Below are 18,028 nucleotides of genomic sequence, written 5' to 3'. Positions count from 1 at the left end.
TGGCCTCTGAGACGTACTCAAGGCAGCTTGGCAGTCACATTCTACTAGAAGTTGGACTGGAAGCCAGGAATAGTCCCCGTGTGGTCTTTCTTCAAACAGACCTTCCTTACTGGAAGCCTACATTGCTAGATCCAGACACAGGCCACTCTTCACAGACCATGACTGGCCAGACCAGGGGCTAAGCAGGGAAGGATTAGGATGAGACTTTGAAGATTGCTTCTACTTGTGAGCCTGAGTGAGTTTTTATTTTATGAAATGGGGAAAAAACAGTACAAACTGTGTTGCTGTGCACATTGGGGCAAATACCTATATACATCTACTGCCAGCCAGGAAAACAATGCTACAAGACAATGACATAAAGAGCCTGTGGTTTCTGACTCTTATTTATCCACTTTGCCCTCCAGCAGCAGGAATTTGGTTCCTGGAGCTGAGCCATCATGGTTGACTTGACAACTGTGACAGTCAGTCTCAGACTATTTYGCTACAGTTTGACAGTTCCTCTATGCACTCAGGCTGCCCCACATTCTTCTTTTTCTAATCTGGGGAAGTGAGGGGAATGCACTTGATATATACCTTGTTCTAACATACTAAATTCTATTTTCTTTCAAAACAAGATTAGGAAATTCCCTGAGCTAAAAATAGTCAGAGTTTGAAAAATTATTAGAATAAAGCATAATGTGTGAACTTATCCTGTTCATAGTCTTCCTTAGACATCTGCTTGTGGCCACTGTTGCAGACATTATGCTGCACCAGCAGGACCTATGGTCTGAAGTACTATGKGTGCTTTTATGTATTAATCAAATGATTAATAACAGCAAGGTATTCATATGAACACTATTGCAATTACGTAGCATACAGAATAACAGAATGGTACTCTGACACAGTATCTATTTGGGTAGGCAGACCCTAAWCCCAGTCCTCTATATGTTCAAATGGAAAATTTCCATTGAGTTCTGCATTCAAAGTGATTGCAAGATTTTAACTATTACATTCAAGATAAGCAGTAATATGAAGTACAGATCTCTAATCTAACAAAACATTYAAGTCACGCTTAATTAATAACATGAATTGTTTTACTGAAGTTAGTAGCTTTGCTGATTGGCCTATGTTGATATCATGGTTTACCTATGTAAAGGCAGAAGCATAATCAGATATAACTTGAAGAAGAGAAGGTACGTTTTCAATAACAATAGCATAGAAATAGTTCTCTCYAGCAGCACTGGTGTCAGATTTATTAGCACATACAAGTCTCTCCTAGTTCAAGGGAGAAAGGGAAATGTTTTCGAGGAGGGAAAATTATGCTAAGGATGAAGCAAAAGGTCAGCACATTCTTTAACACTGAGTGACCACAAACACTAAAACCTCTGACATCTCTGATYTATAGTTAGACATGAAAAAAGAATTAGCATCTCATGAGCTTCACCACAACTCCCTGAAACTTCAATGTTAAATTCATTTTATTGYTTATGTAAGGTACATAATTTACACTGTAAACTTTAGCTATAATGAATAAAATACTTGTTTCCATAACAGGCTGTCACTGTAGGATGAATAGGATTTCTACAWGGATTCCTGGGTAACATATTTGTAGAAGCTTCTATTTTGGAAATTATTAATTGCTTTTATGCTTTCTGAGAAACCATGTAATGTAATAACTGGGCACCAAGTGTACAATTATGATTCCTATGAAGTGTACTTTTCAAACTAGGAAGACRTGGCCTTTCTTTTGTTCTTGACTGTATTCAAACCTCTCAGAAGTATGTTCAGTCAAGAGGGTTCACGTAACAGTGATTGCTTCAACCCCTAATTTTCTCCAACATTCCCTATTGTTGAAAAACTTTTCTTTAAATAGTGTGTGACATATCTGTTTTTGTGCTTCAGGCATCMATTTTTGCTGAGTGTATTCATTCTCTAGGATTTCTGCTGCTGTACATATAATAGTCTATCTATATTTACATCTCCATTTCACTCCTTCCCCAAAGAATCAGCAGACTGACATCACTAGTTCTTTGAATTTTCTGAAAAAAAGTAACAGATCTTGAGTTTAAGAGTAAATTTAATGGTGCCTCTCAGGATCTATTAAGATAGATCCTTTAATCTGCATAGATCGTTTCCATGCTTCCTATCACCAGTGTGAACAGAGATACTCTTCCAGAAATTGAATTTATTATGAAGGTGTCCTTCTTTTGAATTGCTAGATCTGGATGAGGAAACATGTCCTAATTTTATGAATTATTATAGCACAGTTGTACAGAAATATCAGTGTTTTAAGCTAAGAACCAAACTAAGCCCTTATACTGAGATTCTAATGAAGTAGCTATCTGAAAGAAAAAAAGCATCTGATTTCTTTAGCTAGGAGATACATGATGAATTTTGGGGCTCAAGTCCTGTTTGGTGCTGGAGTCTCAGATAGGTACAACTCCTTATAATACAGTCAAAATGCTAAAAGCTAAAAGCATTCCAAAGACTGCAGCTGAGCATCCTGTAGACTGTAAGAAGTTTGCCCTATGGGCCTTTGGCACCATATGTTTAGCAGGTAGCTGACAGCTGTTCAGACTGAGTGCAAATCAAGAAGAATTTAAGTAAAGAGTAGCTACAGTAAAGAACATCAGCAATGTAATTTAGGTGGAATGCAAACACTTGGTGGGMAAAAAAATAATTTTGTATGAGACATTGAAAAGTCTCAGTTCTGTCCTCAGAAATATGTAGTTATCTTCCACCAGCATAGTCTGCCAGGAGTTTTGAGTCATTTAAAACTCTCATATTAGCTGGAATTGCATTGACTTGTGAAACAAGGCATCTRTCTCTACTTTTCATTTTACACTATAAGTAGAGGAAATAATGACGGGTACTTAATCCTGTGTTGCAGTAAATACCTTTGGAAAGTGCTTATGTGGCAGAAAGTATATAACATGTTGTTGAATGACACTGCAATGACAACTGTCTTCCATTCAAGATGCTTTCCAATGCACAGCTATATCCTTCTGTTGATATGCATAGCCAAGCTGCAGTAGTTATTCATAATGCATACACTTCATGCCTGTAGCATGTTAAWAACAATTACTAATCATCCACTAACTCTTCACAAGCCATTTATAGATGGACACCCCTAATTTCTTCCATTTATGCATGGACAAACACTGGCTCTAGGAGTGTTTAAGCTGGCAGATTAATCCTTTTCACCAATGGCTTGTACCTAAATACGAAAATGACAGTATAATCCACAAAAGAAATTAAGCCGGCACTAAATGTGTTCAGCAACTCAATAAACCATTGTGCAGTTTTATTGGAACGTATGAGTCAAATATGTGTGGATGCAYATAAACAAGCATTATTTTGATTTTATTTGTTTTTTGACAAAGGCTGCCCTGACAGTCTTTTTAAACTTTCCAAAAAATTATCTTACAGGCAGAAAATAAGCCTGAGTAATTTTAAAGAGAGATGTTGCTGGTCTTTTAACACCACCATACATACATGAGTGTGTGTAAAAAAAAAAAAAAAAAAAAAAATTAAGACACTGTGCTGACTGTGGGTCCTGTGAAAAAAATTAAGACACTGTGCTGACTGTGGGTCCTGTGAAGTACAAACAGAGTTTAAAGTTACTTCAGTGTTACTAGTAAAATATTTCAACACAAAAAGAGGTATTTCAATGAGAGAATGTTTTTGATAGCTAACAGGGTTCTCAGGCTGACTAAGCTATAATTTAGAATATGCAGAACTTCATAAAATATTCTTAATAATAAGTCCTAGGCTTATTTGTATAATGAAAGAAATAATGAATTCAATCATTTTGGAGTCTGATTTTTAGGTTGAGACCTCTGTAAGAGTTCTTCACCCAGTGATATCAGTAACAAAAATTTTATTGGCTTCAGTGATCTAGAATTAAACTTTAAATCTCTTTGGTAATGATATTACAGAACACTAGAATTAACTATTCGTGTATATTTCCCTGTTTGSAAATTCCACAGAGCATATGGATATTGGTATTCTAATTCATCTCTGCTTTTCATACGGAACAATCCTTTCAGTCATTACAGAACATGTACTTTCTCTCTTTTTTTTTTTTTTTGAGCTTTGGAGGTCATTGCTACAGCATATTCATTTTATCAATAAGAAAGTGGGGAAAAAATCTGGAAGTCATATACTCAGCTTGACAGTGCTTTGCATGTGGAGATCTGTCAACAAAGGCACAGCTACATAGTAAATGTGAGTAATAAAATGCATAACCCTGGAAGGAACATATGTTTTGGGCATTCGTATGATCCCAGTTTTCTGTATATCCACAATAGCAGTAAGACATGTGGCTGCTTCCTGTGAAGCATAAACATTATTAATATGATTATATTTATTATAATCAATATGGGCTATTGCTGTTTTGACAAGCTATTTATATATCAGATACATAAAGCCTAATATAGGCCAGATTTATAATACTTACCAGCAATACCACRTTTGAAGGTGCATATGCTTCTAATCGCTATCTCATTTAATTTTAATGAGACACTTCAGTGTGCATATTGCTCTCTCAGAAGTCTGCATTTAGAGCCTCCACTAATGCATAATAGTTTGAATTTGCCAGCATTCAGATCAGCCCTGTAAGTATCAGCTGTCATACTCAGTATTTGTAAAGGAGTGAAATATGAGGGAACTGGAACATTAGGGAGGACAGATTATAACTTTCTTCACCTGATTTGTTCATCTGGTTTGCTATTCTATTCTGTGTTGTGCTCACTACTTTATTTCTCTATTTCAAAATGGAATTAAAATCACCGATCTTTCCAAAAATAAGAAAATCATGTACTTTTGAAAAGTTGGTCATTGGTACCAGTAGTACCTTTTATACCGAATTCTCATTTTGTCACTATCTTCTATCTCATACAATGATGTACCAACATATACCTCTTTATAATAGTGGAAAAAGAAAGAATAACAAAGAATTTTCAATATAYTTTAGAATTCTGTCTCTCTTAGGAGCCCTATAAAAACTTACACTTTCTGGATGATCCCCACAGTAATCAAGATATGACAAATGATTAAAATCAAAAGTATTTGTAATGACGAAGGTTGCATGACATGAAATCTTCTAAAAGGATGTTTTTTAATTGTGCGAATCAACTCAAATTATAAGAAAAACTAATTCTCAGAGCACTGAAACTAATGAAGTCTGATATCCAACCAATGYGGGTCTTGTAGTGGATCGGATTTCTAACTGAATTCATCTGAAACCTGCACTACAGTTTCTTCTGTTACTAAAAGTTTAAAATATGTATTCACTTTACAGAAAAAAGCTTGGTAAAAGCTTTAATAAATATCATATTTTATTTGACATCAGAAGGTCTGTTTTCCAGYCATAATTTCTCTTCTAGCAAAGCCAATACTTAATGATTAAAATATGTTTGTATTTAAAGAATTGTAACAGCTTTCTCCCAGGTGGATTTTCTGATGTCTAGTAATTACTGAGGCCAGTTAGCTTTCTTTCCTACTTTTTTTTTCTCTTAATCTTTGCAGAGACATTAGCTGAGTGTCTTCTCAGCCAGCTATCTTTACCTTTTATTTAGTAGAGATTTAGTGTCTCTGAGCACTCTGCTTTTTTGTAAAATATGGTATTAATTGGTTCAAAAAATAAAAAATTTGCAACAAGCAGTCTGAAACATGCACACATACAGAGTGTGATTGCATAAAACTCATCCCCTTAGGAAATCAGACTAATAATAAAAAACAAAGAAATTCTATCTTATACAACTACAAAACATTTTTCCATGTAACTGAACAACAGAGTTGGACTGCTAGGTTTTCAGAACTCTACATTCTCCTATTGCAAACTAAAGAAAAGAATAATGCCTCTGGGCTGATCAACAGGGAAGGTCTTGTTAAGTTTTGCCTATAGTTTACATAACTATTTTATAGTTATCAGTAGAATGTCTAAGATCAGGAGTGACCAGGATTTATTCCTGAACCAGAGAAGTGCACATGATCAGATATTTCTAACAGTCAACAGAGCAGCAGATCAAGGATAGCTAAATCTGCCCATACACTATGAGTATATCACAAATACTGAGACAGTTAAGTCTGCTCTTATTTATTCATTTATTACTAAAACTATTATTTATTTATTTATTATTATTTATTTCATTGGCCTTTAATAGGATTGCTGAAGTACAAAGCAACACAAAAAGCAACCAGCAAAACCTGGACCATTACTCATGATCACCTGGTTTGCCTATACTCATGATCACTGGGCTTATACCTACAAGGTATATACAGGAGGCTCTTTCCTCCAGTACTTCATATATAGGTGTGCTAAGTAGGTATTGCAATAGAATAATTGAATAAACTGCAGTTTGTTCTCCAAAATCCTTCATGCATGAAAGCTCTGGGCTCTTCTGGCAAGTGCTGAGCAAGGAGGTGAAGTGAACAGCATGATTTTTCTGTCCAGACCCTGCTGCCTTGCCAAGAAGGTGCTACTACGTAAAGAAGCTGTGACCTTGGCCAGTTTTATACAGGGGCATGGAGAGGGGAAGAGGACTTTTTTCACCCATCCTTCACTGTCAGCACTTGCCTGAGGGCTGCCCTCCATTCCATTTAAATATGTTTTTAAAATTCAGGAGTCTTTATTTTTTAAAATATTTGATTTTATTTGTGAGGTGTAAGACACCTAGATGTATTATGTATATATCGTACCTAAGAAGCTGCTTTACCTTATCTTTGTCATATATATCTCACTTTTATTATCTATAGAAAGATGTTAGCCCTGTGCTCTCATTTCATAGGAACCCAAGGAGTGGATGGTATTTACTTTTATTTTATGCTTTGTCTTGTTGAGTTCCTGCAAATATTCATCCATCCTTAGGTATCTACAGCTATAGCTGCAGTAGGAGGCATTTGCAAATGCCAGTAGATTTGCTGAAAGCCCAAAGGAGGCAATTATTTACCTTGTGTGAAAAGAGGTAAAAAGCACCAGGGATATGTGGCTGTAGGAAGCAGAATGCAGAAATGTGGAGCCTGTTGTGGCTGCACTAGCTCAGGCTGCTGATGCTAATAATGATTTATTGCTTTGCTGCTGCTGCTACGGCATGTGGTAGATACTTGTTCTGCTCCTCTGTGTCAATGCTCTCTTAAGACAAACAAGGGCCACATCTGTCCTCCTGTCTTAAACATATAACTTATTTTTCATGCCCTAATCTCTAGTAACACAACAAAAATGCAGAAAAATGGAAATAGCAATCAGTGAGCACATCTCAAATATGTTTACACCAGTCCCAGAATAACTAGAACATCTTGGTTTCTATTCCCAATAAAGAGTTCAGAAGGACTTTAGAAGAAGAATATCTTTTTTTTTTTTCTTTTCCTGTATGTAGAGTGCTAAGGGAAAAAATGTCCTCTAGGCTCTGCTTTTTGCTTCAGGAAATTACTTTGTTTAATTCTGCAAGTTCCTGTGTTTGAGCTGGCAAACTGTATCTTGAGAGAACTGTGGCCTTAAACTGACCTGACTATGACAATGGATTTTCTCATCTGTATGTATGTGTATATGCAGCCACCCACCCACACCCCTCTACGTATGTATGGCAGCATATGTATAACATGTGCCCTTCAGAATTTGCTACTGTAGAATTATTTTCAGAATGCATCTATAATTAAGTTAGGACAGGAAGCATTCTGGAGCATTGCTCAGAAAGTGTAGCTGAGGGTACCTCACGTTCAGGTGCTGAAGAATCTGCATACTTGCTGTCTGCTGTGGTGTACTCTCCAGGTCATCTGCCCACTTGTTTTTCATTCGCCAAACAGATGACTTTCTCCTCTTTTATTTATTGTTATGTTGTAGTCCGCATTCCCATCAGTCCTTCACAGAGAAGCATGAGGTCATAGGGCGCTGTGGAAAATGTCCATTGGTGTGTTACGCTTATCAGAGGACCCATTTTAATAATACAAACTATTCATCAAGACATGCTGCTCTTTCATTATACGGCAGATTGGAGCTCTGGCAGTGTATACGAGGGGTGGTGATATGAGCAAGGAAGGAAGACGAAGGAAGACTTGAGGATGGTCATAGTTCTCCCTGTGTGACTTGGTCACTAGAAAGAATGTGACTAGAAAGAATGTGACACAGATGGGGAAAGGATGTCTTTGGACTCTAGTAGGAGACTAAGACCACCTGGTTTAGTAAAGTAACTCGTGTAAACTTTCAAAAWTTGGGCAATTGCCATTTATGCCTAAAGTTCAGCAGGTGCCTGTATTTCTATAAAAAGGGGATAGAAGGGCTGCAGAATTTCTATTCCATTGGGTCTCTGTTTATAATGCAGTCAATGTCTGTAGTGATGGGAAAACTTACATCCCTTGTAGCAAGGATACGTACGCATCTTACCCCCCAAACAGACGCCCTTGCTTTTTCATGGGCAAAGTCAGCCATTTTACATTACGCGTTTCATCGCACCTTGCCGAGTCCAAGTTCCCTCAGCAGGAGCGAGTAACGACCGTGGTGCGCGTTACCTCGCTCAGAGAGRCGCCGCCAGCCCTGCGGCTGGATGGCCCGCGCCGGCAGCGGTACCAGGGCCACGCAGCTCTCGGGCAGCGCCTGAGCAGGACGAGAGCGTTCCGGCACGCCGGTGCCGTTTCTTTACCCCTCCCCTCCGAAACCGAGCGCTGCTTGCCCTGCCCCCAGGCCCAGGGGTCCCCGGCTGAAGCGCGGCRCTGCGGGAGCCCGGCCCGCCCGCCCAGTGCCCATGTGCGGGCGGCCGGGACATGCTCACTGGGAGCGCGCCGCGCCGCCGCACATGCTCACTGGCGGCGGAGGCGCCGTCGGAGGTAGGGCTCGCTCTGCTGCCGCGGCGGCCGCTCTTTCGGGGCTGCGGGCGCCTGTGCCCGCGGCGGGGAGGGGAGGGGAGGCGGGGGAGAGCAAGGGAGGGGAGGGGAAGGGGCTGCCCGCGCTCCTGCCGGCCCCGCGCGGCGCCACCGCCAGGCCCCGTCAGCACCTCGGCCAGCGCCGCGCGCCCGCGCCGCGGCGGAGCGGGGCGGGGGGCGCCCGGCCTCCCCCTGCGCGGGGCGGCGGTGCCGCCCGGAGCTGCTGCCGCGGGGCAGCGCCCTCCCCGCCGCGAAGGGGAGAAGCTCTGCGGCCCCCTGCGCCCGGGGCTGCTGCCGCGGGGCAGGGCCCGCCCCGCCGCTGAGGGGAGAAGCTCTGCGGCCCCCTGCTTGCCTCCGCCCGCCCTTGGTCCTGCGGCCCCGCCGGCGGGGGGCGAGGGGCGCCGGCGGGGCGGGTTGTGACCGGGGAGAGCGGCGGCGGCGACCGTTACCCGCCGGGGCGGGGGAGGGGCGCGCGCCGGGCTTGGCGGGAGCCGCGGCCTCCTGCCGCTGGGCTSCGGCGGGGTGGAAATACCCTGGTGCTCCCGAGGGGAGGAGCGAGCCAGAGATGCAGCTACCGCTCCTGAAAACAAAATAAAATAAGATAAATTTTATTTATCTTATTTATCAGCTGGTGCTGAGGTGTTTCTGCTGGCCTAGGAAAACAGGAGGGGTGTGTGTGGGGGTATATCTGTGGAGAAAATGCCCAGAGCCTCACAGAGCTGCGACTATGAGCACGTGGGGTGGTTTCTGCATGAACACAGACTTAGCTTGTGGCCTTTGGAAGAAGTGCTTCTGCCTACAAGAAATTAAAATACCAAACTAAATGTGATGTTACAAAGCATAGTGTTCCAGGCTGTGTTTAGTCATCTTTCCATTTCTCTTTCAGTACTGACTGTACTGTCAGGAATACCTCTTGCAAAATAGTCATTCAAGTGAAAATTCTGTACCAGAAATTAAATATGTAACCCTTTCTCATAATTAACATTGAAATTATTGTTATTTCCCATGTAAGCAGAGGTCACAGAGGGCTTGCAGTTAGATGACAGTTAGATGGCCTTCTTAGGCCTTGTTATATGGCTGGCTGGTCACGTTTAACCATATTAAATGCAGTGTGGTGTGTGATATTTTTGGTGAGGAATTGCATTTCCAAGTTTCTGAAGATTTGAGTTCAGTAGGTGAAGGACATCATATCTATTTCTTAAACACACTGAGGCAAAGGTGCACGTATATCTATTCCTCACTGTGATTCTCTTAATGTTGAGCAGTTAACTCACTGAAAAATACCTCAATCAGTTCCCTATCAGACTTTTACCTCAAGAGACTCTTTCCGAAGATAATAAAGATGGGGGCCAGTGTACAAAAATTAAACTTTTGCTTGCCTTTTGCATRTATGTGTTCCCATTTGCCTTATTTAGCCCTGCTAACATAAAYCCCTTTCTTTTCTTTTGCCATAGATTTCCCTGAAGCTTAATCCTCAAGATGAAGTTCTTACTAGTGATCTTCTTTTTTGTCTTGTTCTCCTTATGGGTTGAAGAAGTCTGTTCCAAAGAGAAATCTTCAAAGAAAGGAAAGGGAAAAAAGAAGCAGTACTTATGCCCATCGTATGTTCCTTGTTTCTTCTATGTTTTCGTGTGATGGTGATCTTGCCATATTTTAGCTATGGGGATTACATGCCAGTTGAAGTAGAATGTGATGCTTTAAAAGAACAATTTTGGGGTGTGGGAATGAGACGAAGGGGGTTTSACCAGTGATATGTCTTGCAGGTTCTGTTAGTGAGCACATTTATTCTGCAACAGGTCCTTTGTTTTAATGAAAAGAAAAATCTAAGCAATAGTAAACAGTTAAAAATGACCATCAGTGATTCCAACCAAATATCTTGCTATTTTTATGGACATAGTAGAGTGCCCTTATAATAGTATCTCTAGCATCTTATTATCAGTAAGGATACCAGTAAAAAGAGAGAAGAGCCACACCTCTGATACTGAAATTCAGTTTCTGGTTAGCTCAGTTCTGTAAAGTGAGGAAACTTGTCCTACTCCTTTTCTTATTACATGTTGAACTAATATCTTCAGCATCTTTCACTAATAATTTGCAGTAMTATAACTTGTATATAGGTGGATTAATAGTTGCCTTAAACATCCTCTTATGGAATAATCTTTCTGTAAAAATAAAGAAATTACAACCTCTGATTACCCAACTGAATAGGGAACATATTCAGGATACCTATGATTATTTTAAAATAATCAAAGTCTATAAAGACTTCCTCTCACTAATGTCCACCATATTTTATGTTGTAATCCATAGATGATTCAAAAGTTTTATTTGTTGGGACTTTTGTTGTCATTTTTATGGCTAGTCTTGGTTATATTTTTAGTGTTATAGTGTAATTACTCAAGGAAAAGATTGAGGGAACATGATGGGTTGACAATAAGCATAGAAAAGCACTATGCCTTAAACAATAACATAGTTCAGACACATTTAAAACATTTCTTTTCTAACCACAAAAGACTATAAGATGAGAACAGCTACTTGGCATTAGTAGACGTTTTCCAAGGTACAGGGAAAAAAAAAGCAGAATAACCATATTCAAGCAACATTAAATGATACTTTTCAAAGTTTCCACTCTTTTTAAGTAGTGACAGTGATTTATAAACCAAAGTTTTTATAGTTTCTACAGGGGGTGAGCATTTTTGGTCTTTTTTATATCAACCCCAAAGAATGATATATCTCTTTGGATCTGAAAACCTTAAGATACAAGTCTCAAATGTGGTAGTAATTAATTTGAAACATCCCATATCTATTCTGTCTCCTTTGAATAGGTAAGCTGAGTTATGTATGAAGCTTTCTTTCTGAGCTATCCTAAGTRTTTCTAACAAGGAGAGAAAAGTCATCATTCCCAGGACAGACATAGACATTGAGTACTTAGAAARTGAGTTACCCAAAGTCACTCAATGGAAACARAATCCATATCTTCCATGTTCTCATCCAGGTAGTCAACATTTTCCCCTATTCTTGACTTGATCCTAGTCAGAATTCAAAACATTTATGTCATTTCTTCTTGATAAGCCTTTTTTTCCCTCTTAAGTGCAGTATTTCCTAGTCCTCTGTTCCTGATAACTACCAGTTAATTTTAAGACCATTGAATATGATGTCATTTGTCACCACTATGCTTGAAAAGCATTAAATAAATGCTATAATTTTCTAGGTGATATTTCAAATTGCAGCCAGTTGAAGCTGTCTGTGGAAATATTAGCAGAATATAGTGTTTGTTTGATGTTTGCGGTGTTGTCAGTTATAAATAATTACCATAGCATTATATCCTATCAGATTTTTTGAATAGTGAACAAATTGTCTATATCTTACTTGGCTGAAGTTCACAGCCTGAGAGACAATCAATAACAGTGGAGCTGCAGAATAGCTATTTTTGTGGCTGGCATCTAGAAGACTGTAGTGTGAATGAGCAATGAAAGTGAGTTGTATCTTGCACAGAAATTGCCTAATGTTTTCTTTGCTCAGGCTACTGATAGGAAATGACAAACTTCTAATCATAAGCATAAACCAGCTGCTGACAGTTAGTTACAAAATCCTGTAAAATGCATATATTTGTCAAACTGACACACCTGTGAAAAATGAAACTGAGTATTGCAAAATACTTGTGCAGTCGTAACTAAGAAAGAACCATACAATCCAATAAAAAAACTCGCAGCATTCCTCTCTGGATTTTTAAAGAGCACTATAGCTTCACAAAACTTCTTTAGTTGATGCCACTGTACCTTGTAGAAAAGTTTTTCTACTTTTAATATTTTTTTTCCTGTGAAAAATATAACGAATCTTTCCTCAGAAACAAACCTAAATACAATTTAGTGGAGTGAGAATTACTTAAATCCAAAATTGGTCTTAAGGAAGTGATTGAAAGAAAATTTTATTAGTAAAGTGCAAATGAAGCCTTTTAATAAAAGAATACATTATGTCTTTTTTGAAGAAAGTAGGTGGCATTTTATATCATTTGTAAGACTGCATGCTACACATACCTAATGAAGCTATGGGTTTATAAGTTAAAATGTTAATCTATCTTTATTTTACACTAGCTACTAGTGCAATAAAATTCAGAGCTTTATTGCCTCAAATTACTGCTTTTTGTTTCCTTAAAAAGTGTGCAAAGCTAAAATCTGCCCCTTCAATGAACAAACAAACAAACTCGGAATTATATAAAAAACAGATTTCTCTTTACAAACTTTATAATAAAATTCAAATGTATGCAGCTTATTTACCAGGAAAGCTTTGAATCTGATACTACTGCATGGCTTCCTTGGTTGGAGAAAGTGTATACAGATAGTCTGACATTATGGAATGGATGGTTATAAGACTGATTTGTTTTTCAGACTTTAGCGTGGATTTGTTTGTATGAAAACTAAGCATACCCAAATTTTTACTTTTATCTATTTCCAGAATACAATCTTTTAGCCAAACATGCCCTTCTGGCATGAAATTAATTACTATTGGAATATGCTGAAAACAAGCTGATTAGAACTCTCATAAAGAGTTTTTTGTTGTCTCATAAACAGATGTTTGCTTTCCTACAATTAGGAAAATGCTATTCTGTTTCATAGATCGAAAACTCTTAGTTGTGATTATTGATGACCCTGTAGTTYGATGTCTGTTTTGTGGTAGTGGCTTGATTGGCCATCCTATTTTCATTTTTTTCTGAAACAGCTTTTTTTCCCCTCCTTTTTTTTTTTTTTGAGGGGTATTCATGAAGTTGATACTTAATCAGTTGTTCTTATTCTAGTTTGATGCTTACATACATAGATTTAAGATTGCACATCTTAAATTTAAATCYGCTTTCTTTGTACTCCAGGCTTTCCAAATGAAACATAAAATGTTTATACTAGTGTCTGATTCTTGAGTGTTCATTGATTAACAAACAAAATGATATATTGGAYCTAAAAGGCCATAACAGAGAGCTCTGCTGCATAAATCTGAGAAGCTGGTTGCCACAGATTCATAGTGTAAAAAAATACAAACCTTTACTCTAAAAAATTCTTGCCTTTGTCTTCATGGAAAAGGTAAAAAACAAACAAATCAACCTTCCCCCAAAAATTTTAAGAATTTTATGGATTACGATCTTCTCTTGTAAAAACTTGATTTTGAAATTTACTATACTGATTACAGATGGTTGTGATACTGATACAGATGTATTTAATGGCTTAATCTAAATCTTGATCACAGACTATCTGTAAGCCTTGTTGCCTCTATTTACCAGTTGGAGGTCAATACATATTGTGGCATTYCTGCTGTAATTTACCAGTCATGAAGGAATGGAAAATATAAACARTGAAGTGACATTGCTCTCAGTGAAAGTTTGGCAAAGGTCTCAGGTCTGGAAAATAATATGAAGCAGAAAATTGTTTCAAGAAATTAGAAATCTTAAAAGAACTGTGTCATGTATATTAAGCATAAGTTTGATCTATATGACTGTTTCAGGCAGCTTTTATCAGACAAAAATAAATATTTAGTTTAAATGATTATCGCAGGCATAGATAGATTTTTGAATAGGTGTGTATTACATGCTTTCCAGTACTGGCATGATTTTGCAAAAGTGGCCCGATGGCACAGGACGTTCCAAAAAACTATCCCATTTCAATCATGGTGGGAAGTACAGTACGAGTGTTGTTGCACTTAGGAGAACATAGATTTGCATGTTTGGGATGGAAGATGTGGTCAAAATAAAGTTTATCTAATGCTATTGTTTTTCCTAGCATAAATTCTTCCTAATTTTTCACAATACTTGATTCTGGTAAATATGTTAGACATTCCACTATAAGCTTTTCTAAGAGCACTGCTGAAAAATGCTATTACTTAGGTTGTAATATTTCTGTTTTTTTATGAGAGTGTTCTAGCTGCTGCCAAGATTCTTAGCAGCCTGTAATGTCTTTCCTCAAAAATGTTTGCAAGATCTCTGGACAAATTAGAGGAAAAGGGAAGTTTTGTTATGACAATGTTATAGAAGGCATAGAGACATGAGAGTGTCAAATAGCAGCTTACAAAATCCGTTACTACTGTGCCTACAATCGCAACTGTTATCCCTGCTAACTATAGTTATAATACAACTCAGCTGTTCACTTGTACACTGTTAATTGCTGAAGATCCCATAGAGAGTGTAATGCTAATGCAATGCTAAGAGTATAACCTGAATCATTGAATCATTCTAGTGTCTTAATCTTAAGACTGCTTTTAAAATGGTGTGCCTCACCTTTATACATTTTTTCACATACGCTGGAGACTTTATCCATATAGATGATTAAATAAATACTGCATGATTTTTATAAAGAGTTTTTACACACAAAGCAGAAGTACCATTTGTCTTTTGGCTTGCATTCAATAAACCATATCAGCTACTTCAGAAACTGTGAAATGGCCCTCTAAACCCTCCAGAAAGCGTGGTTTGTGCCATCTGCCAGGGAAGGAGCTTAGAAAGGTCACAGGTGCCAAGGTTCAATAAACAGATTCTTCTAAAACACAACAGAAGACAGTGGAACAGTAAAAAAAAAAAAAGGAAAAGAAAAAGGAAAAAAATGTGGTTAATGTATAGAATTGTATGAAGGTCTCTACAAAAATTTCTTTTGGTTAAGTGTTAGTTTCTGACATGCTAAAGTTCAAAGTGTGTCTTGGGTCTGAAAACCTTCATGTAGACGAACAATTTTTTGTAAGTGCTTGGGTATACATGGCCTCTCTATCTGTAGCGTGTGTTCATTTTCAAAATGTAAATGACTGGAAAGTAGAATCACCTCTGTATTCATTCCAATCTTGTAGAAGACAGGGTTGATAGTTTGTGAACATTTTCATTTGTAGGTATGATGAATGGGTTGATAAAAAGATGGAATGAAATTGAAACAAATCTCAATTTAGTTGTGGAGGCAGTTAAATTTCACAGTCGTTTGGAAGATAAGTAAACTGAAAAGTCCAGGTCTGGTTCCTATAAAAATTCTTTTGCCCCACAGTGACAGCAATTGGTCAGTGATTTAATTGTTCTGTACCATGTAGCTCTCCTGGAAAGATATGATCTCAGACAGATAGGACCACATTCCAGAAGGTTTTGGAATTTGTATTCAGAGTGGATAAACATACTGGCAAGTAAAAAGATAAAGCTGTATAGGCAATGCTTAAGTTCTCTTGTAAAACAATAATTAAATGTGGTAGTCTGGGTCTTTTGTAGTAATTGGCTCTCACAGTGAGTGATGTTGACTCCATTCTGAACAGTGTAGTGAGAAGAMAATACAACTGTGAGGAACAGTTACAGATTCTAGACCTGTGTTTCATACATAGCCTTTGGACTGAGCAAAACTTGGATCTGCAGGTAAAATTACATCCACTGAAACTAAGTGTAAGGAAAGCCGTAGGACAAAATTCTGTTCTCAGAGCTGTCGAGGATCTTTGAAAGACAAGTTTCATAAAATGTACCCCCATTTGGACTTTCTAACCAAACTGGTACTCTTACCAATCCATGTATTCTCTGTCTAAGTATTTACTTGTTTGGAAGACAGGCTGTGATGAAGGGACAAATACAGGCAAGTTATTTTAAAATGCATGTAATCTGCTCGTAGGTGCTGATGATGTTTCGTGTCTTATCAGAGCAAAACAGAATGCCAGTTTATGCACAAAAGTCACTTGGATAGTCTCTTTGCTTGGATGCAGAGATCCCTAAGCTAATAGCAAACATGCTAATTTTAGAAATGGAAGCACTGTTAGTTTGTTATAGGCAATACAAGTTGGGTTGGATGAAGCACCACAATAACCTGGTTCTCCTGATTTTGAGACTGTAATCTCCGTGTCATGTTGCTTGCTTTTCTCAGGCTTAAGGCACTTCTGCAGGACTGGGCACGCTAGGGCATATCTGTGTGGTGTTCTGATGTTGAAAGTGAAACTGAGTCTGAGYTTAGATTGTGATGTGCAAGATCTGAAGGAATGACACTAAGTGAACAGTTCATACTAAGTTCTGGAACCTTGCTTACCTGCCCACATTAGGAGACTATTCTTGATCGTCTGCACTAAGAAATGAAAGATGAGATTCAGACTGAAATTCAGGGCACCCAAAGTGGGTTTCTGCTTCAAATCATACCATGAAGGAACCTTTCTTTTTGTTCACCATACTGCATTACCTCCAAGTACCAAAGTTACATGTCTAATTTTAGGCATTTAGTTAGGCATTTGGTTGTCAGCTGCATTTGTGAGCACACATAGACCTTTATTCAGAGTTCCATAACTTGTAATGTAATTTGAGTGGTAGCATTTTTGCACTTGATAATCATAATTCTTCTCCCTAGTAATAGAGATGTCACCTTGTACAGTTTGAAATTGTAGATATTAAGCATACTAGCAGTCACAGAGGTCACTCAGAGGAATTCTATAATTCTTCTTTGGTTTGTATTAGTCTGATTTTATACTTTGAGATATAGCACTCAGAAAATCAAATGCCTGTAACTCAGAACGCTGATGGTTTATATCAGGTATATAGTACTTACAATGTATGGCAGATACTGTTTCCCAACACTTATTTTTATCATTCTCAGATATTTACTGCCATATTATATGACTAAAATGTCTATTTCTATCATGAAGATTAGATAAACTGTACTAAAATCTGTAGCTTCAGCATTGTATAAGAAATTTCCTTGGAAATAACTGGACAATGTGAATTGGAATATATATTTTTAGCAGATGCTAATCTAGAACTATGTGAAAGTGAAACTTGGTACTAGATCACCCAGGCTACGAGCTCTAAGCAAAAGCTGACCGTGGAATATGTATGCTGCATCACTGTCTGGACCACAGTGTACTTACTATAAGATGGCATGTCATTGTGCCATGCCTTTTTTTATTGTGATAGTCATGCCAGAAKTAAAAAGTATATTTGTGTTCCCTTCTAAAATGGAAAATGCTTTAGCGTGATGGGATCTTGAAAAAAGGGATCAGGGCACTAAGTAATGAATTAAAACAACAACCCTTGTCCCCACTTGTGCAGAACACTTATATTCCTTTTTCCAATCATTACCCTTGTTTAGCATTTCATGTGATAAGGACTAGTTGTAATTCAGTGATCTCTAGGAGAGTGAATCTAACAATAACCCAAAATAAAGTGATATAACGACTCTGACACATTTATTTAACATAAATGTGAGGAAGCTCTATA

General features: G+C 38.1%; 1 protein-coding gene across 1 annotated transcript in view; it reads left to right on the top strand.

The window, feature by feature from the left end:
* The first annotated feature begins 10,317 nt into the window (after positions 1-10,317).
* GLRB (glycine receptor beta) overlaps positions 10,318-18,028 on the top strand; it is a 51,483-nt gene continuing 43,772 nt past the window's right edge. The window contains exon 1 of the mRNA XM_085319896.1: positions 10,318-10,439. Within this exon, the coding sequence (XP_085176022.1) occupies positions 10,318-10,439 (122 nt within the window). The remainder of the gene's footprint in view (positions 10,440-18,028) is intronic.

This window comes from Rhea americana, unplaced genomic scaffold (genome assembly GCF_003343005.1).
Source record: "Rhea americana isolate MKP2758 unplaced genomic scaffold, rheAme1 scaffold_60, whole genome shotgun sequence".
Classification (NCBI taxonomy): domain Eukaryota; kingdom Metazoa; phylum Chordata; class Aves; order Rheiformes; family Rheidae; genus Rhea; species Rhea americana.
This window is presented reverse-complemented; position numbering and strand designations above follow the sequence as displayed.